This window comes from Hyla sarda, chromosome 2, assembly GCF_029499605.1.
Source record: "Hyla sarda isolate aHylSar1 chromosome 2, aHylSar1.hap1, whole genome shotgun sequence".
NCBI lineage: Eukaryota > Metazoa > Chordata > Amphibia > Anura > Hylidae > Hyla > Hyla sarda.
Window position 1 is genome coordinate 278,253,078 of NC_079190.1, and position 21,514 is coordinate 278,274,591.

Here is a 21,514-nt window from a genome sequence, read left to right on the forward strand (position 1 = left end):
AAGCTGAGATGTAAGAGCCTGTACCTACCTAACTATGTCTCAGCACTAAGCACTACTACCACTCTCTGTTGCCTATGACACTGTTAGGGCCCATGCACACTGCAAAAAGTCCGCCTGTAATTATTTTAAGCAGAATTCTATTTATCTCAATGGGATTTTGATGCACTGTGCACACTATGGAAGTTCTGTAGCAGTACTTCCAAGGTGGATCCAGATTTTGCTGAAAGAATAAACATGTTCATTCTGTTGGCAGAATTCTGCTTAGAACTGCATTGCAATGGGACGGTGCTTAATGTCCCCATGGCTATTAAAGGGGTACTCCGGTGGAAAACAATTTTTTGAAAAATCAACTGGTGCCAGAAAGTTAAACAAATTTGTAAATTACTTCTATTAAAAAATCTTAATCCTTCCACTACTTATCAGCTGCTGTAGGCTCCAGAGGAAGTTATTTTCTTTTAGAATTTCTTTTCTGTCAGATCACAGTGCTCTCTGCTGCCCCCTCTGTCCATGTCAGGAACTGTCCAGAGCAGGATAGGTTTGCTATGGGGCATTGTTCCTGCTCCGGACAGTTCCTCACATGGACAGAGGTGGCAGCAGAGAGCACTGTGGTCAGACAAAAAATAAATTCAAAAAGAAAAGAACTTCCTCTGGAGCCTACGGCAGCTGATAAGTACTGGAAGGATTAAGATTTTTTAATAGAAGTAATTAACAAATCTGTTTAACTTTCTGGCACCAGTTGATTTAAAAAAAAATAGTTTTCCACCGGAGAACCCCTTTAACCCCTTAAGGACTCGGGGTTTTTCCGTTTTTGCACTTTCATTTTTTCCTCCATTTCTTTTAAAAATCATACCCTTTCAATTTTCCACCTAAAAATCCATATTATGGCTTATTTTTTGTGTCGCCATTTCTACTTTGCAGTGACATTAGTCATTTTACCCAAAAATGCACGGCGAAACAGAAAAAAAATCATTGTGCGACAAAATCAAGGAAAAAACGCCATTTTGTAACTTTTGGGGGCTTCCGTTTCTACGCAGTGCATATTTCGGTAAAAATTACACCTTATCATTATTCTGTAGGTCCATACGGTTAAAATGATACCCTACTTATATAGGTTTGATTTTGTCGCACTTCTGGAAAAAATCATAACTACATGCAGGAAAATTTATACGTTTAAAAATGTCATCTTCTGACCCCTATAACTTTTTTATTTTTCCACATTCAGGGTGGTATGAGGGCTAATTTTTTGCGACGTGATCTGAAGTCTTTATCGGTATGATTTTTGTTTTGATCTGACTTTTTGATCACTTTTTATTCATTTTTTAATGGTATAAAAAGTGACCAAAAATGCGTTTTTTTTGACTTTGGAATTTTTTTGCGCGTACGCCATTGACTGTGCAGTTTAATTAATTATATATTTTTATAGTTCGGACATTTACGCACGCGGCGATACCACATATGTTTATTTATTTATTTTTTTTACACTGTTTTATTTTTTTTATGGGAAAAGGGGGGTGATTCAAACTTTTATTAGGGAAGGGGTTAAATGACCTTTATTAAAAAAAAATTTAATTTTTTTTTGCAGTGTTATAGGTCCCATAGAGACCTATAACACTGCACACACTGATCTTTTACACAGATCACAGGCGTGTATTAACACGCCTGTGATCAGTGTTATCGGCACTTGACTGCTCCTGCCTGGATCTCCAGCACGGAGCAGTTATTCGCCGATCGGACACCGAGGAGGCAGGAAGGGGCCCTCCCGGTGTCCTGTCAGCTGTTCGGGACTCCGCGATTTCACCACGGCGGTCCCGAACAGCCCGACTGAGCAGCCGGGTCACTTTCACTTTCACTTTAGAAGCGGCGGTCAGCTTTGACCGCCGCTTCTAAAGGGTTAATACCGCACATCGCCGCGATCGGCGATGTGTGGTATTAGCTGCGGGTCCCGGCCGTTGATGAGCGCCGGGACCGTCGCTTCAAATCGCGGGAGCCGGCGCAGGACGTAAATATACGTCCTGCGTCGTTAAGGGGTTAACCTCTTAAGGACGTAGGGTGTACCTGTACACCCTACGCCCAGTTCCAATATTTAAAACGGGGTCATGCCGTGACCCCGCATCATACCAGGTCGGTCCCAGCGGCTAATGATAGCTAGGATCCTGCGCTAATAGCGTGCGGCACCGATCGTTGTGCTGCGCGCTATTAACCCTTTAGACGCGGCGTTCAAAGTTGATTGTGGCATCTAAAATTAATGTAAAAGCTTCCCGGCAGCTCAGTCAGGAAGCTTTTACTTTCATTTTAGACGCAGCGGTCAACTTTGATCGCCGCATCTAAAGGGTTAATAGTGCGCAGCACAACGATAAAATCGCGATGTTCCGATCAGCTAGCACGTGAGCGGAGGTCCCCTTACCTTGCTCCGTCGCGTCCGATCGGCATTTGATTGCTCCAAGCCTGAGATACAGGCTTGAGCAATCGACTGCCTATAACACTGATCCATGCAAAGCTATGGCTTTGCAGGGATCAGTGTAAAAGATCAGTGTGTGCAGTGTTAAAGCTCCCTATGGGAGCTATAACACTGCAAAAAAAAGTGGGAAAAAAAGTTAATAAAGGTTATTTAACCCCTTCCCTAATAAAAGTTTGAATCACACCCCTTTTCCCATAAAAAAAAAACTGTTTAAATAAAAATAAACATAGGTGATATCGCCTGGTGTGTAAATGTCCGAATTATAAAAATATATCGTTAATTAAACCGCATGTTCAATGGCGTAGACACAAAAAAATTCCAAAGTCCAAAATAGCGTATTTTTGGTCACTTTTTATATCATGAAAAAAGGAATAAAAAGCGATCAAAATACAAAAATGGTACCGATAAAAAATTCAGATTGCGGCGCAAAAAATGAGCCCTCATACCGGCCAATACGCGGAAAAATTAAAAAAGTTATTGGGGTAAAAATATGAGAATTTTTAACATATAAATTTTCCTGCATGTAGTTATGATTTTTTTCAGAAGTTCGACAAAATCAAACCTATATAAGTAGGGTATCATTTTAACCGTATGGACCGACAGAATAAAGATAAGGTGTCATTGTTACCGAAAAATTCACTACGCAGAAACGGAAGTCCCAGAAAAGTTACAAAATTTAATTTTTTCTTCAATTTCGCCGTGGATTTTTTGGTAAAATGAATAATGTCATTGCAAAGCAGAATTGGTGGTGCAAAAAATTAGCCATCATATGGAATTTTATGTGCAAAATTGAAAGCGTTGTGATTTTTAGAAGGTGATGAGGAAAAAATGAAAATGCAAAAACGGGAAAACCCTGCCTCCTTAAAGGAGAACTCCAGAATACAAAAATTATCCTTCATACTGCCGGCAGAAAAAAAAATAGATACATACCTTCCTTCTCTCCCCCAGTGCCTCCAGTAACCCATTCCGGTCTCCGCTGCGATCCTCTTCCTGGTTGCCGGTGGTTGGCGAGTCATACTGCCAATCACCGGCCGCAGCGAAGTCCCGACTCGGCCGGCGATGGGCTGAGCAGCAGTATGAGAACGCTTCAAGACACAAAATTCTTCACTACACCGGCACCTGCTGCCGGGGCTGAAAACGTCACACTGCCGCTCAGCCTATCGCCGGCCGAGTCGGGACTTCGCTGCGGCCGATGATTGGCTGAGTGCAGTATGACTCACCGGCAACCAGGAAGAGGATCACGGCGGAGACCGGAGTGGGTTACCGGAGGCACCGGGGGAGCGAAGGAAGGTATGTATCTATTTTTTTTTTTTTTACTGCCGACAGTATGGGGGACAATTTTTGTATTCTGGAGTTCTCCTTTAATGGGTTAAGCCTGATTGCTGTGGAGGCCGCTCTGAATAATTCTTATCAGAGGCCCTAAATATTGTTTATTCATTTACTTACTTTTCTAGGGATGCTGAAAAGAATTCCCAAGATCACTTCACTAGGCTTTTTTTTTTTTTTTTTTTTACTGCTTGTACATCTACCCTCTCCTGTGTTTGGGTCAAAAACTTATACTGAGCTCACTAACACAGGGCAGTGTCAATACAATGCATTGCATTGTAAGATAAAAACAGTCCCATAAGAGTAAGTTATATGCAACTTTAAAGGACAACTGTAGTGGAACACTTTTATATATGCCCGTGCCCGTGCCTCAAAAATAAACAAAATAAACTTGTACATACCTTCTTACGAGCCCCCGCTGGTCCGGCACAGGCCTCACGGTCCGACAGTGCTGACTTCACTCCACTTCCTGGGGACGGGGTCGCTGCAGAGCCAGCGGCGTATCACCGGCCGCAGCGATGTCCCGTCCCCGGCCGGTGATAGGCTGAGCCCACTGTCATGTAAGAAGCCGGCCAGAGCTCCTTACATGACAGTGGGCTCAGCCTATCACCGGACGGGGCGGGATATCGCTGCGGCCCAGGGACGGGCATATATAAAAGTGTTCCACTACAGCTGTCCTTTAAGCTTATGCATTTACATATGTCTGCCACTTACTCCGAATGAGAAAACACAGGCAACAGGAACAGAGTGAGTTGGATAAAACTTTTCCATACAACGCCACCTACGTTTTATTTACTACATTTTGTTGGCATATGAAACCAGAGTCCTAATTTCTTTTTTTTGCACAACTATGTTTGAAAACATATTTTGCTTATACTTGCTAAAATGGAATATATATCATCTCGGCTAGATAAGGATAGTGGGCAAGAACTACAGGATGCTTTATCTTCCTCTACACTAAGTTTCTATAAGGTAGGAATGTGAGTAGGGAGATTCCAGGAGTTTTTGGGGGTACCCCATTGTAATAAGGTTGGAAATAGCTCCATTATATGGTAGTAATCATTGCAAATTATTAAAAGGGAACCTGTCATGTGAAAATGCAATCCAATCTGCAGGCAGTATGTTATAGAGCAGGAGATGTTGAGCAAATAGATATACACTGCTCAAAAATATAAAGGGAAAACTAAGATAACACATCCTAGATCTGAATGAATGAACTAATCGTATGAAATACTTTTGTCTTTACATAATTGTATGTGCTGACAACAAAATCACACAAAAATTATCAATGGAAATCAAATTTATCAGACCATGGAGGTCTGGATATGGAGTCACACTCAAAATCAAAGTGGAAAACCACACTACAGGCTGATCCAACTTTGATGCAATGTCCTTAAAGGGGTTCTCTGGTGCTTACACATCTTATCCCCTATCCAAAGGAGAGGGGATAAGATGCCTGGTCGCGGGAGTCCCGCCGCCGGGGGACGCCCGTGATCATGTACGCGGCATCCCATTTGAAATCAGTCCCCAGAGTGTGTTCGCTCCGGGTCTGATTACAGGCGACCACCGGGCCGGCTGCGTGTGACGTCACTCCTCCGCCCCTGTGTGACGTCACGCTCCGCCCCTCAATGCAAGCCTACGGGAGGGGGCGAACATGCTCCGGGGACTGATTACAAACGGGGTGCCGCATGCATGATCACAGGTCCCCAGCGGCAGGACTCCCGCGATCAGGCATCTTATCCCCTATCCTTTGGATAGGTGATAAGATGTGTAAGCACCGGAGAACCCCTTTAAAACAAGTCAAAATGAGGCTCAGTAGTGTGTGTGGCCTCCACGTGCCCATATGACCTCCCTACAACGCCTGGGCATGCTCCTGATGAGATGGTCTCCTTAGGGATGTCCTCCCAGACCTGGACTAAAGCATCCGCCAACTTCTGGACAGTCTGTGGTGCAATGTGGCGTTGGTGGATGGAGCGAGATATGATGTCCAAGATGTGCTCAATCGGATTCAGGTTTGGGGAACGGGCGGGCCAGTCCATAGCATCAACGCCTTCCTCTTGCAGGAACTGCTGACACACTCCAGCCACATGAGGTCTAGCACTGTCTTGCATTAGGAGGAACCCAGGGCCAACCGCACCAGCATAGGGTGTCACAAGGGGTCTGAAGATCTCATCTCGGTACCTAATGGCAGTCAGGCTACCTCTGGCAAGCACATAGAGGACTGTGCGGCCCCAAAGAAATGCCACCCCACACCATTACTGGCCCCTCGCAAAGCGGTCATGCTGCATGCTGGAGGATATTGCAGGCAGCAGAATGTCCTCCAAGGCGTCACGTCTGTCACATGTGCTCAGTGTGAACCTGCTTTCATCTGTGAAGAGCTCAGGGCGCCAGTGGCAAATTTGCCAATCTTGGTGTTCTCTGGCAAATGCCAAATGTCCTGCATGGTTAGGGCTCTAAGCACAACCCCTACCTGTGGACATCGGGCCCTCCTACAGCTTCTCCACGTTTCCTGATGTACTTGCCTGTCTCCTGGTAGCGCCTCTGGACACTACACTGACAGACACAGCAAACCTTCTTGCCACAGCTCGCATTCATGTGCCATCCTGGATGAGCTGTACTACCAGAGCCACTTGTGTGGGTTGTAGACTCCGTCTCATGCTACCACTAGGGTGAAAGCACCGCCAGCATTCAAAAGTGACCAAAACATCAGCCAGGAAGCATAGGAACTGAGAAGTGGTCTGTAGTCACCACCTGCAGAGCCACTCCTTTATTGAAGGTGTCTTGCTAATTGCCTATATTTTCCACCTGTTGTCTGTTCCATTTGCACAACAGCATGTGAAATTGATTGTCAATCAGTGTTGCTTCCTGAGTGGACAGTGTGATTTCACAGAAGTGTGATTGACTTGGAGTTACATTGTGTTGTTTGAGTGTTCCCTTTATTTTTTTGAGCAATGTATAATTTTGTAGGAAAAGTTCCAATATAGCTTGTCATTTATTCATATACCGAATTTATCGGCGTATAACACGCACTTTTTAGGCTAAAATTTTTAGCCTAAAGTCTATGTGCGTGTTATACGCCGATACACCCACAGGAAAGGCAGGGGGAGAGAGGCCGTCGCTGCCCGCTTCTCTCCCCCTGCCTTCCCTGGGGTCTAGAGCCCTGCTGCCGGCCCTTCTCTCCCCCTAGCTATCGGCGCCGCTGCCCGTTCTGTCCCCCTCACTATCGGTGCCGGCGCCGATAGCCAGGGGGAGAGAAGCGGCGCCGACAGCCAGGGGGAGAGAAGGGGCAGCGGCACCCATTGCCGGCGCCGCTGCCCCGTTGCCTCCCCCCATCCCCGGTGGCATAATTACCTGGGTCGGGTCCGCGCTGCTGCAGGCCTCCGGCGTGCGTCCCCTGCGTCGTTGCTATGCACGGCGCATGACGTCAGTGCGCCGCGCCGTGCAGCGCATAGCAACGACGCAGGGGACGCGCGCCGGAGGCCTGCAGCAGCGCGGACCCGACCCTGGTAATTATGCCACCGGGGATGGGGGGAGGCAACGGGGCAGCGGCGCCGGCAATGGGTGCCGCTGCCCCTTCTCTCCCCCTGGCTGTCAGCGCCGCTTCTCTCCCCCTGGCTATCGGTGCCGGCAATGGGGCGCCGGCACCGATAGTCAGGGGGACAGAACGGGCAGCGGCGCCGATAGCCAGGGGGAGAGAAGGGCCAGCAGCAGGGCTCTAGACCCCAGGAAAGGCAGGGGGAGAGAAGCGGGCAGCGACGGCCTCTCTACCCCTGCCTTTCATGGGGGTATATCGGGGTATACACGCGCACACACGCACCCTCATTTTACCATGGATATTTGGGTAAAAAACTTTGTTATAGGCCGGTGCGTGGTATACCCCGATAAATACGGTAAATCTCTACTAATTTTGAGCTAAGTAGTTACGTGGGCCTACTCGGTGATTGACAGTTCCCTCCACATGCACAGTTATACACAGACATGTATCGTAGACCCGCCCACATGACTACTTAGCCCAGAATGAGCAGAAATTTACTAAATTATGACAAGTTATCCTGGAAGATTTCATAAACAACTATATAGCAATCTGCTCAGCTCCTGCTCTATAACATAATACTTGCAGAATAGACTATATTTTCAATGTAATGTGTTTCTTTTAAAGGGGTATTCTGAAATCAGGTACGTGTCCGCCCCAGTTTTGAAACCACAAAAAATAGTTTGCTTTGTGGATATGTACCTCTTTAAAGCGCAACTGTTATGGATATTGTACCCCCAGACTAATACCATGATAGTATAGATGATGATACGTGTAATGCAGCTATACTTTTGGCTGCATAATGCTACAATTCCCTATATGAAATGTTTTCCCTCAGCGCTTCATCACAGTCCTCCCACCCTGCCTTCTCCCCTCCCACAGCACTCCTGCCAGTTCCCCACCCAGAGCTGTGAAACCATCTATAGCAGATGTCCCAATTAAGTTTTATCCTTGCCCCCCCCCCCCCCCCCCACACACACACACACAAGCAAAACAAACTAATATATATATGTGCATATAGCAAAGCTGTGCTGTCTGGAAAGGGGGGGCCTAGACATACCGCTTAAAACAACAGAGGATGATATGTTGTCTCGGGAGAGAGGAAAGAGCTGGGATCTGCTAAAACATTGCTACCATAGAAATAAAAGGACTACACAACTTCCTGTCTGGTGTAGTTTTCAAGCAAAAACATGCTGAAACAAGTGATATAACTATATTAGCAGATTATTATTTTATTTAGATATACTTTTCTGATACCAGAATACCCCTTTAAGAGTGCCACAACATATGTGGATGTATAGTTTCCTAAGTGAAATATCACAATGTGGTCTGACTAGCATTAACTGTGGCATGACACCATCTCAGTCCTGGCCAGCTTATTTCAAACTGTTTAGCAATATGTGTTTAGGTTTCATGCAGACTGTCCTTCTGCTCTGTAGCAAATATGCAATCTTCATTTGCATCACTGCTTTCCAAAATACGAAAAAGAGAGTCAATAATTGAGAAAGCACCACCTGGTTATTCATTGGCTGGTACTTGTTATGTCATTTTCTGCCAGAATTTACTCAAGTTTTTATCAAACAGTGACGACAAAATGTTTATTATACAATCTGCACATAAAATGTACAAAGCACATTGTTAAAATAACAGCTCAGTTACCAAAATAGTTTGTTTTTCGTTTTACTGTGGGCAAATGCTACAACCTGAGTAACAAGTTGGTAAGCAATATAAGAATATAACTGGCTCATTGCATTACATTAGATGAGTAACCTACTGCTTACTAGTGGGTAACTGCAGTAAAGAGAGGGAAATGTAATAGTATATAAAACAAAAGAAAACCTTATAAAAGTATAGCAGTGCTGTAAACCAAAAGTATACATATATAGTAATTCTGACAGCAAGATACAATAACTAGGACCATCCGAATATTACAGTAACCCCCCGACCTACGATGGCCCCGACATATGATAAAATCGACATACGATGGCCTCTCAGAGGCCATCGCATGTCGATGTCAGCATCGACATACGATGCTTTTATAGGTCGGGGCCAGCGCAAAATGCTTAAGCTGCTGTCGGATAGCAGTTTAAGCATCCCTGGCAGGTTCGCTCACCTATTCCCGCTGCTCCGGGTCCACTTCGCAATCCTCCGGTGTCTTGCGCATCTTCTCCAGGGTCCGGGCCTCGCTTTCTGGCGTCGTTATTACGTCACTACGCACGCCGCGCCGGCGCAGCAGCGTAATAACGTCACCAGAAAGCGAGGCCCGGACCCTGCAGAAGATGCGGAAGAAGCCGGAGGATCGCGAAGAAGACACCGGAGCAGCGGGACAGCATCGGGAACCCCTGGGACAGAATCGGGAGCGGTGAGGACCTGGTCCGGAGCGGTGGGGACAGGTGAGTACAGCTTCCTATACTTTACATTGCACGGATCCCTCAACATACGATGGATTCGACAAACGATGGGTCGTTTGGAACGAATTACCATCGTATGTTGGGGGACCACTGTACTCTGTATTTCATGTGTGTCCCCCAATTCCATAAGACCTATTGCTCCTTCACACTGTTTTTAAATGCTTGTAAATGTTTTTAAACATTTTTATTACATCTGTTAATGCTAGTGGGAAAAATGGCAGGAAAAAAGCCATCCAGAGCTTTTAAGGCATTTTAAAGTAAAACGGTAATCCTGTTCACCCACACTAAACACAATACACTGGGTTATACTGTGGGTGAACAGGAGACCGATGCAGGGTCAGTGAGTTGAATATGTACCTTCAGTCTGGCTTGGTGTCCCTCTGAAGATCTGCTTCTATCTTTGGTGAATTGCGCACTGGAGGAGGGCCCGCCGGGTGAATTCGAATATTAATTATCGCTGTTCATGTGAGCGCTCAGTAGGCGCAAGCGCTTACAAGACCTGCGACCATGAATATTCAAATTCACCGAACATTTCTTGGTGGATTGCCCTATTCGTCCTCCATGTCTGGGAAACGCACGCACGCACCCAGTTCACATGGGTGTGGCGTCTCTTGGTACGAAGTCTGCTTCTCCATGTCTCACTGTGCCCGTGCGGATTTCTCCTTCTGCCAACTCCTTCTTCTCAGCCGTGGCCTTCTTGGACTCTGGTTCTTCGGGAAATTTTATTCTGGCCTCTTTGGTGAATAGATTCTTCATCCCAGTGACCCGTCTCGTCAAACCGCTCTACATTTCTTCGGTCAACGGAGTGAAGTTGGACTGTACTGTGCGTTACCGCACAGAGCCCTTGCTTATGAGCATTGGACTGCATCACGAGAAAATTTTATTTTTCGTCCTGCCCAACTGCACCTCTGAAGTCCTCCTCGGTCTGCCATGGCTCCAGCATCATTCTCCCACCCTTGACTGGACCACCGGGGAGATCAAGAATTGGGGTCCTGCTTGCCGCAAGAAATGCCTCACGTCTGCTCCCAGTCCCGTCTGTCGGGCCTCAGTGTCTCCTCCTGTGCCTGGTCTCCCCAAGGCCTATCAGGACTGTGCCGTGCCTCCTCATAGCCCCCGTCCTGGTGACACTCTGCCCTGTGACATGCTTCACCCTCTGCCCCCCTCCCCATTCCCATTCCTTCTGAACTACCTGCCGCTGGTGTAGCTACCCAGGACTTCTCTTTTTTTCCAGAAGGAGACTCAAGAGGCGTCCCCTATGTTCTCGTCTCCTTTGAAGGGATAAGGAGATAAAAAGAGGGGGAGACCTAAGGGGGGGGTACTGTTACGCTCGTGAATCGCATCCCAAGCCACTTACCCGTCCCGGTCCCCGGCTGTCATGTTCTGGCGTGCGCGGCTCCGCTCTCTAGGGCGCGCATGCGCGCAAGCTCTCTAAGATTTAAAGGGCCAGTGCACCAGTGATTGGTGCCTGGCCCAATCAGTCTGATTAGCTTCCACCTGCTCCCTGTCCATATAACCTCACTTCACCTGCACTTCCTTGCCGGATCTTGTTGCCTTGTGCCAGAGAAAGCGTTTAGTGTTGTCCATAGCCTGTGTTCCAGATCTCCTGCTATCGTCATTGACTACGAACCTTGCCGCCTGCCCCGACCTTCTGCTACGTCTGACCTTGCCTCTGCCTAGTCCTTCTGTCCCACGCCTTCTCAGCAGTCAGCGAGGTTGAGCCGTTGCCGGTGGATACGACCTGGTTGGTGAAAACCTGTAGCAACCTAGAACCGGTCCACCGACACGGTCCACGCCAATCCCTCGCTGACACAGAGGATCCACATCCAGCTGGCCGAATCCTAACACCATTCTTTCCTTTCTGACACATCTTAACTCCATCTGTGATGAACTTCAGTTCACTATAACAAATGCTGGTCCCTCATAAAGTCCACATCTTCTGATCCTCATGGGTATGTTGCCTTCTTGTCAGTTCTTCTGTACTAGTATTCATTCTGTATGTTTCCAGTAATTGCCTAGCCTCTATTCCATGAGAGAGCAGGGGAAGGCTACTGCCGAAACGCGTCCTGTTTGATTTGAAGGAGATGCAATAAAGCTCCTTGTTCCTGAATATACTTGATGAGTGCTAGAACTTTACTTACACTGTTTCTGGACCAGATCCACCACGTGCACAATCCCCAACGGAAGTGCCTACCAACTTATATACTGGGCCAGAAAGTGTCACAAACCAAAACGCATTGCATGTCATACATTTTATATTTATACTATAGCCTTTATTGTAACATTTGGGGCACAGTGATTTTTGAAAATAAAAACATAGTCACAAAAAAGGCCATAAATAACTATGTGCTTTGTAGCATTTTTAGCAGCAATTTTAATCGTTTATATTGAGGGTTTTTTTTTGTTGCAGCCAGAGCATGATCTTGATATGACATTTCTTCTGCATTTATTCCCATAGGCTTTGTTCTCATAGGGGGGCATTTACTAAGGGGTTTAGTCATTTTTTTCTGACTATTTTTGGCGCAAAATTGTCGCAATTGCGCCTACCCTATAAATTGTGCGAGTAAAAAAAAAATTTCCCGCTTAATTTACGCAAGTTTTCAGTTTTTACTTGCAGTGGTCAGGAATTTATTAACTGAGACAGTCGCAGTTGCGCAATAAACTGTCGCAACGGCCATAAAAATTGACTAAATTTACTCCAGCTCCAACATGGAGCAGGAAAAGCTACTGCCGCCCGGGCTCCGACATACTTTCTCCCCGCTACCCTCACTGCGCTACCGGGACACTACAGTGATTCATATCCCCCCCTCTCACCTGCCAGCGCCACACAACTCCCATCTGTCTGCTGTTGCAAGACTACAAGTCCCAGCATGGCCTTACAGTGAGGACACGCTGGGAGTTGTAGTCTTGTAGCAGCGGGAGCTGAGCGGCGCGGGCGGGAGACAAGGGGGGGGGGGGGGTAGCGGGGAGGCCGTATGAGGAGCCCGGGCGGGAGACAAGGGGGGTAGCGGGGAGACCGTATGAGGAGCCCGGGCGGCTGCACTGTAATGTCAGCCCGGGCTCCTGCCCTGAGAGCCATAGGCTTTGGCTGTCAGGGCATGCTGGGTGTTGTAGTTTTGCAACAGCTGGAGGGCCACAGTTTGCAGACCACTGGTTTGTGGTCTGTAAACTGTAGTCCTCCAGCTGTTGCAAAACTAAACAGCTGAAGGGGACCGGCGAAGAAGTTCACTTACCCTTCCGAGGCTCCAGCGACGATCGCTGTCGGAGATCGTCGCGCGGCAGTGTCGTGCAGCGCTGGATCCTACGGAAGCCGGTAAGTTGCGCAAGCTTCCCAACCAGGGTGCCTCCAGTTGTTGCAAGACTACAACTCCCAGCATGCCTGGACAGCCTTTGACTGTCCAGGCATGCTGGGGCTTGTAGTTTTGCAACATCTGGAGGCACCCTGGTTGGGAAACACTGTTTTAGGCCAGTGTTTCCCAGCCAGGTTGCCTCCAGATGTTGCAAAACTACAACTCCCAGCATGCCTAGACAGCCTTTGACTGTCCAGGCATGCTGGGACTTGTAGTTTTGCAACATCTGGAGGCACCCTGGTTGGGAAACACTGGCCTAAAACAGTGTTTCCCAACCAGGGTGCCTCCAGATGTTGCAAAACTACAAGTCCCAGGTTGGGAAACACTGTGCCCGGCCTCCGCCCCACCTTACTGTGAGGGCATGCTGGGAGTTGTAGTCCTGCAGCTGGGGGCAGGGGACAAGCTTGTCACTTGCCCACACATCTCCTGCACCACACAACTACAACTCCCAGCATGTCCTTACTGTAAGGGCATGCTGGCAGTTGTAGTCGTGTGGGGCGGGAGATGTGTGAGCAGGTGATAATAAATGTACTAACCCATTTTTTTTGTTTTCTTCTCATTTCAGATCCGTGTATCCTGTGGACTCCTTCGGATTCGGTGGACTACTTCGATGACCAGCGTTTTTCTTTGTTTGATTTTAATAAAATGGTTAACGAGGGCTTGTGGGGGAGTGTTTTTTGTAATAAAAATTTTTTAAAACCTGTTGTGTTTTTTTCTTACTTTACTAGACAGGCTTAGTAGTGGAAGCTGTCTTAAAGACAGAGTCCATTACTAACCTGGGCTTAGCGCTAGCCACAAAAACAGCTAGCGCTAACCCCCTATTATTACCCCGGTACCCAACGCCACAGGGGTGCCGGGAAGAGCCGGTACCAACAGGCCTGGAGCGTCAAAAATGGCGCTCCTGGGCCTAAGCGGTAACAGGCTGGCGTTATTTAGGCTGGGGAGGGCCAGTAACAATGGTCCTCGCCCACCCTGGGAACGTCAGGCTGTTACTGTTTGGTTGGTATTTGGCTGAGAATGAAAATAGGGGGGACCCTATGCGTTTTTTTTTTTTAAATAAATAAATAAATATATTAAAAAAACGCATAGGGTCCCCCTATTTTTATTCTCAACCAAATACCAACCAAACAGTAACAGCCTGACGTTCCCAGGGTGGGCGAGGACCATTGTTACTGGCCCTCCCCAACCTAAATAACGCCAGCCTGTTACCGCCTAGGCCCAGGAGCGCCATTTTTGACGCTCCGGGCCTGTTGGTACCGGCTCTTCCCGGCACCCCTGTGGTGTTGGGTACCGGGGCAATAATTGGGGGTTAGCGCTAGCTGTTTTTGTGGCTAACGCTAAGCCCGGCTTAGTAATGGACTCAGTCTATAAGACAGCTTCCACTACTAAGCCTGTCTAGTAAAGTAAAATAAAACACAACAGGTTTAAAAAAAATTTATTACAAAAAACACTCCCCCACAAGCCCTCGCTAACCATTTTATTAACATCAAGCAAAGAAAAACGCTGGTCATCGAAGTAGTCCACCGAATCCGAAGGAGTCCACAGGATACACAGATCTGTAGAAGAAGTAACCAAAAAAAAAGTGTAAGTACATTTAGGGAGAAAAAAACTGTGTTAAAAAAAATGTAATAAACACGCACACTAAACGCCGTTTACCACTTCTGAGCCATGACTACAATTTACAGTGATCCCTCAACTTACAATGGCCTCAACATACAATAGTTTCAACATACAATGGTCTTTTCTGGACCATCGTAAGTTGAAACCAGACTCAACATACAATGCTACAGACAGTCCAGATCTGTAAAACGTGTCAATGGCTGGAAGAACCAACCAATCAAAACGGGCATTCACTGGTAAAACCCCTGTATTACTGAAGTGTATGCACTGACTGGTGTCTGGTATGACATGTTCTGTACACTTTACCTGTATCAAGGTTAGCTGCTCTTTTGGACACCAGGTGAGGGCGACTCCATTACTTGTTTGGGACATTGCCTGTACTGTACAGGACCCCTGAAGAAGCTCCTGTCCTCTACATACACCAGTGTTTCCCAAGCAGGGTGGCCCCATCTTTTGCAAAACTACAACTCCCAGCATGCCCGGACAGCCTTTGGCTGTCCAGGCATGCTTGGAGTTATAGTTTTGCAACAGCTGGAGGCTCCCTGCTTGGGAAACACTGACATAGACAGTAATTTACAGCTCCCAGCAGATCTTTATTACTTTTATATGTAAGGATTTGCTTTATCTATATCAGTTATCTACTTATTTTTCTTTGTCACTTTTTCCTATTTTGGATGACATTTTGGTGCCTTTAGAACCAATTACCACGTTTCCATAGAGTTATGGTCTCAACATACAATGGTTTCAACTTACAATGGTTTTCCTGGAACCAATTAATATTGTAACTTGAGGGACCACTGTAGTTATTGAATTATTTAGATGTGGTGAAAAAGCTAAAAAAAAACTCAAAAACAAAAGATCCAGAAGGAAACCAGCAGCCAAACCTATTCGGACAGCAGGAAAAAGGAACAGACTATTTTTTCTACTACATGAAGTAAATTTCCCACTTTTGCCTATGTGCGCCAAATTTATTAACGCTGTGCAACAATTTAGTAAATTTGTCGCACAGTCAAAAATGAAGTAGAAAAAAACAGGGTAAAAACCAGACTACATAGTAAAAGATTAGTAAATGCCCCTCATAGTACTTAAAACCTCAGAAAAAAAATGCATATTAAAATTGCAACAAAAGTTATAAATGCCACTATGGTTTAAAAATCCTGCACAAAGTGTGTGAAGGAATGAGCCCTAAAGACCGGACAGGACATCCGTGTTCAAATGCCCTGTTTTTAAGGCATTATAGAAAGTGGTTCCTCTGGAAAAGGGTAGCCCTGATGGACTCAGCTTGATCATGTACTATATGGGTTCTTATTAATTTGATCAGGCACTTTGAGGAGCTTCCACCAATCTCCGCCACCTGCTGCTTTGACAAAATTAAACTATCAAGGGTCTTCATAGGGATGCTTTCCTGTTAACATTTTCCTTGTTCCTAAAAGTCAATGTTGAACTCTTCATAGCTGACAGCTGCGTCTGTTTATTATTATTATTTAAGTTATCTGTATTTCTAATTTCATTGAAAATAATAAAAAACCATTGAAAGTAAACTATCAAGGGTTCAGCTGATTGCTGAGATGGCTTCATTTCTAGAAGGGTTTGTCTAGTTAGGACAACATATTTAATTTGCCCATAATAATGACTAAATACGCTTCAAAGTAACGACCAAATACTGACCAAAATACTATTGGTAAGCCCAGGATTAATCACCCCACCGATCTGATATTGATGACCTATCCTGAGAACTATATATTTTTCCCCCCAAAGCTGCAGATTTGTGTTGTCTTTTAGTTCACAATGAAATCTGAAGCATAAAATCTGCTGCTTCAAATCCTGCGCATCAAATATGCACAGGATACTCTACATGTGAATATACTGGAAAGAACCAGCTTTTTTACCCTTTACATAAGCATAATAGACTTGGGGACTTCTTAGCCTACACTGCAAAATCGTTAAAGGGGTATTCTGACATCAGGTTAAAGAAAAAAAACACAAAAAAAACAACAGTCTTAGCCCTGTACTTCCTGGTTGCTAATCATTAAATTCCTAGAATATTTATTTCCCTGAGCACTTCATCATAGTCCTCCCACCTGTTGCAGAACATCTTATTTCACAACAGACTATCACACAATGAGGTAACAGCACTTGCTATTGCATTCCCTGTCTGCTCCTCTGCCTGTGGCATTGCTCAGCTCAAGACAACATGCTGTAAACACACCTCATTCTCCCTAAATGTCCCAACAAAGATGTGTATGTGTATATGATAGGGAGATGGTGATGTAGGCTGTAGGGACTGGTCAGAGGTGATGAAATCTCTCAGGGGATAGAGCTGGAGCTGAGAGTCATGATGCAGCCACGTCTCCTGAGACAGTAGAGCATGATGCATTGTCTTGGGAGAGAGAGAGGAGCCAAGGCCCTAGCATCACATCCCAAATCCCACTCTTATATACAAACACATTGTTGGCACATAAACCCCAAATGTAGAAATTGCTAAAAATTCTATAAAATAAAATACAGTGAGGTCCTATAGCTTAGGTCCTAAAGGTAATATCCGTCTCTCTTTTCCAGACTATACAGTATTAAAGGGGTACTGCTGCTAGATATCTTATCCCTATCGTAATGACAGGTTCCTGCGGCAGTGGTCATGATGTCATCACCACGCCCCCTCCATTCATGTCTATAGAAAAGCCAGCAATTATCATGCAATAACTGTCACTGCCATTCCCGCATGTGCTTGATAAGACAGGGACACCCTTTACCTGTCTACAAGGATCGCATATGCTCAGAAAATCTATCATGTAATGGACATATGGTTTTATTAAGGTACATTTTTTAACACTTACAGATATTATTGTAAACCACAAATAGTGCACGGCTTGTAATGAAGTCATTAATATGTTACAGGAACTCAGTGGAGAAGACGTCTCAATTAGAGATGAGTGAAGTTACAGTAATTCGATTCGTCACAAACTTCTCGGCTCGGCAGTTGCTGACTTTAGCCTGCATAAATTAGTTCAGCTTTCAGGTGCTCCGGTGGGCTGGAAAAGGTAGATACAGTCCCAGTAGACTCTCCTGAAGCAAATGCCGAGCCGAGAAGTTTGTGGCGAATCGAATTACTGTAAGTTCGCTCATCTCTAGTCTCAATGAAAGGAATGATGTTAATGTGTTCGCTGACTGGAATGTCTTATGGTGCTACAAGTGCTGCCTTTTTATTTATTTTGTACTTATCAACCTTAGGTATAGCTTGTAGTTTATACTGGACCTTACTGCATGTTTTTGATAAGTCTCTTACTGAAGAACAAACATAGTTATAGGAGGTTTTCATGATGCTTTCCTGAATATGTTACATAGGTTTGTGCAAGACCGTGTGCTTGGCATATAATAAAACAGGCAGGTGTTCAGGCAGGTTGTGTTAATATTTTAGTAGTTAAATTATTCATTGCTGTATTCATCTTAAATAGAGAATCAGGAGCAGGTAGAACCAACTAACAATGGCTACAGAGAAGAGAGGACACACATCAAGGCCAGCACAGTATCTTTCAGCTGAGAATGGGGACATGGGCCAAAACCCAAGTCTAATTGTGCTTCCTTGTAGGGACGCCACTGTTACGCCTAATTTTGCTACCATAGAGCAACGCTTACCTAACCATCAGAGAAAACTTCCATGTCATAATAGAGACATTTACAGGTTAGCCCTCAAAAGACCACTCTTATGTGTGCTTTAGCATGTTACTGTGCCGTTTCTATTCTATATAATTCCCTTTATTACAATGTTTTTCACTAATGTTAACTGTTTTTACTGTGTAATTATATTGTACATAAAAACACAGCAGATTATCCAAATTACCCACAGAGTAACAATGGCAGGTAAGAGGTGATATAATGGTGACAGCAGTGACAATAATACTATAACATTCAAAGAATTTTATAAAATGTGAAAGTTGTACTGTTTGGTTTGTTGTTATAAATCATTACAGTACTGAATTCCAAAACTAGAAAAAATGCATTTGAAGGTAACAATTAAATTGTTTATAATACAAAATTAAAGGGATAATCTGGTTTCAGCATAAATATACTATTCATTGTTTAATGTAAATGTATACAATTTTCCAATATACTTTCTGTAACGAGTCCTTGCAGCTTTTAAGATCTTAGCTTGCCGTCATTAAGGGTTGTTTCACATGTACAGTATCCTGCGTATATTTGATGCGCAGGCCCTGAAGCTGATTTTATACTGCAGAGTTCAATGTAAACCAATTGACTGAACACAGCTTCAAATCCTGCACATTAGATATGCGCAGGATACTGTACATGTGAACGTACCCTAAGGGTACGTTCACACGTGCATATTTTCTGCTGCAGATCTGCTGAGATTTGCTTCAGCAGATTTTGCTGTTCATTGACTTCAATGGGTAGCAAGATCTGCTACAGCAAATCTGCAGCAGAAAATAGACGTGTGGATGCACCCTTAGGAAACGTTCAGACGTGCGGATTTTTGCAACGTATTTCGCTGCGGATCCGCCGCTGAAGGACCTCCTATATTCTGCCTTTATATGTGCCTGCTCGGAGCGGCAATACGCTGCTACGAGCAGACACACTGCGATGTGTGAGTCTCCGCGTGCATGCGCAGTATACTCACACATCGCGGCAGCTCTTGGCCTAGGTCATTGAGCAGGGGAAGCGGCCGCGGTGTGTGCGAGTACACCGCGCAGTGTGTCTTCTCGAAGCGGCGTATTGCCGCTCAAAGCAGGCACATTTAAGGGCACCATACAGAGGTCCTTCAGTGGTGGATCTGCAGTGTAAAATACGCTGTAAATCCACACGTGGGAACGTACCCTAAGGGTGTATTTACATGTACAGTATCTTGCACATACTTGATGCGCAGGATTTGAAGCTGCAAGCTCTAAAGCTGTATTCAATCATTTAGTTTACATTAAAATTTTCAGCATCTAATCTGCAGCTTCAAATCCTGTGCATCAAATATGCGCAGGATACTGTAAGTGTGAATACAGCCTTCATATACATTTTTATTGTTTATGTTAGTGGATAAACTATATCTTGGTCATGTGATGGACACACATATGAGGCCCTTATTACAATAGATGTATCAGAGCTGTGTCTTGTGACATAACCTCTCAACAATGCACCATAATGTGGCATAGAGAGAGCCTAAGGCAATGTAATAGGTAAACGTATAAGTAGTATGTTGCTTTAATGGATTCCTGTTATCTGCTTTGCTATGTTTATTAGCCTTTTAAATGGTCACCCCCTCCCTTCTAAACTCTTCCTTCAATGTGTAAAAACTACTTAAATCCATCTCCAGAGGGATCATATCAGATTACAACTGCCTATGGAGGTTGTTTGAGCGGATGAAGGAGAGGGAGTGGCTGGAGACAGACAGAAGCAGAGACAAACAGATAATCTTATGTTACATCTCACCCCAGCAATTCATTACACTGTTCTATACTGCTCTATAATTTCCTACATGCAGAGTCCCTTATTTTTTTGTGTATGCAGTGTATGGGAGACATCATAGCACCTAGTTTCCACAACTGAAAATCAGTGATGGAGCCTGCAGAGCAACATTCTGGTGAAAATGCCATAATGAATTTTATAAGGGCCCTAAATATTGCTTTTCCTTTATCTACACACACAATAGTATATCCTGAAAGACTATCTGAAACAACAGGTCTGATGTTAATTCTAAAGCTAATTCTTCTGCATTAGTCTGAACACTGCAGCATTATTAGTAAAAGCTACATTATTGCCGACAGAACGAAAATAAGGTACAGTGCAAAGTACAACATTTCCTATGATATAATCCATAAAGAAATATTTTGCATTATGGAAGATGTATTTATTATTATTTCTTCCTGAGAATTACGACAGAAAAGGATTTGCTGATATTGAGGAAGTGGGAAAATAATCAATGTTATACCTTACAATCTATATATGGTTAACATGCTTGTTTTACTATGGCCCTGTTTTAGGTATAAATCTGGAGTTTTAAGCTTTGACAGAATGTCTTCGCAACGTATTTCATCAACAGGAATGCGTAGAATCATACCTTCATCTGCAAATAGTCATACTGTTCTAAGTGCACCTCGAGGACTAGTGACTTATTTACAACTCTGCAAACCAATTATTCCCAGAGTAAGACCAAATTCAACTGGGCTCAGGTCACATAACCCTTATATTCACAAGCCTAAGGAGGATGATACCTTAAAGCACATTAACTTAAACACTGATCTGGCTGTATATGGTGTCCCACTTGGGCATTTACAACCATCCTCACAAAATGTTGCACAAAGAGTAGAGAAAATACAAATCCATGTCTTCCTTCCACGGGATCAGCATCAGCTCGAAGACAAGATCAGCTCCAAGTTTAACTCTTTGACCCTTCAAGAGTGTAAAAATCCAGAAAATGACAAGATGGCTATTATGTAAACCTTGGCATAGATTTATTATGGCATAGAAATAATGTGACAGACTATGCATTAAGATTACTGCATTATATGTTACCCTTATTCTACCAAACGCATTTACATTGTAATGTTTACTAAAAACAAAATAAAGGCATGTAAATGTGAATGTCATTGGACAAATTTCCTTTCTGTGTCTAATATTTCTTTCATGTCTAATATTTCTTTCATGTTTTTTCATTTTTGCACTTTCATTTTTTCCTCTTCACCTTTAAAAATCATTACGCTTTCATCTTTCCACCTACAGACCCATATAAGGGCTTCTTTTTTTGCACCACCAATTTTACTTTGTAATGACAATAATTTCACCACAAAATCTACGGCAAAACCAGAAAAAAATGACACCT

At 44.6% G+C, this 21,514-nt stretch overlaps 1 protein-coding gene across 2 annotated transcripts in view; it reads left to right on the forward strand.

Moving 5' to 3' along the window:
* Positions 1 to 21,251, forward strand: part of LOC130357875 (uncharacterized) — a 45,299-nt gene extending 24,048 nt beyond the window's left edge. Inside the window, exons 2-3 of one of the 2 annotated variants that reach the window (XM_056560621.1) lie at positions 18,147 to 18,373; positions 20,676 to 21,251. In XM_056560621.1, coding sequence (XP_056416596.1) covers positions 18,177 to 18,373; positions 20,676 to 21,132 — 654 coding nt within the window. In that variant the 5' untranslated portion in view covers positions 18,147 to 18,176 and the 3' untranslated portion in view covers positions 21,133 to 21,251. Of the gene's footprint in view, positions 1 to 17,923; positions 18,374 to 20,675 lie in introns of those variants that run through there. The other variant, XM_056560620.1, reaches the window with a different exon arrangement.
* Positions 21,252 to 21,514: the final 263 nt, after the last annotated feature.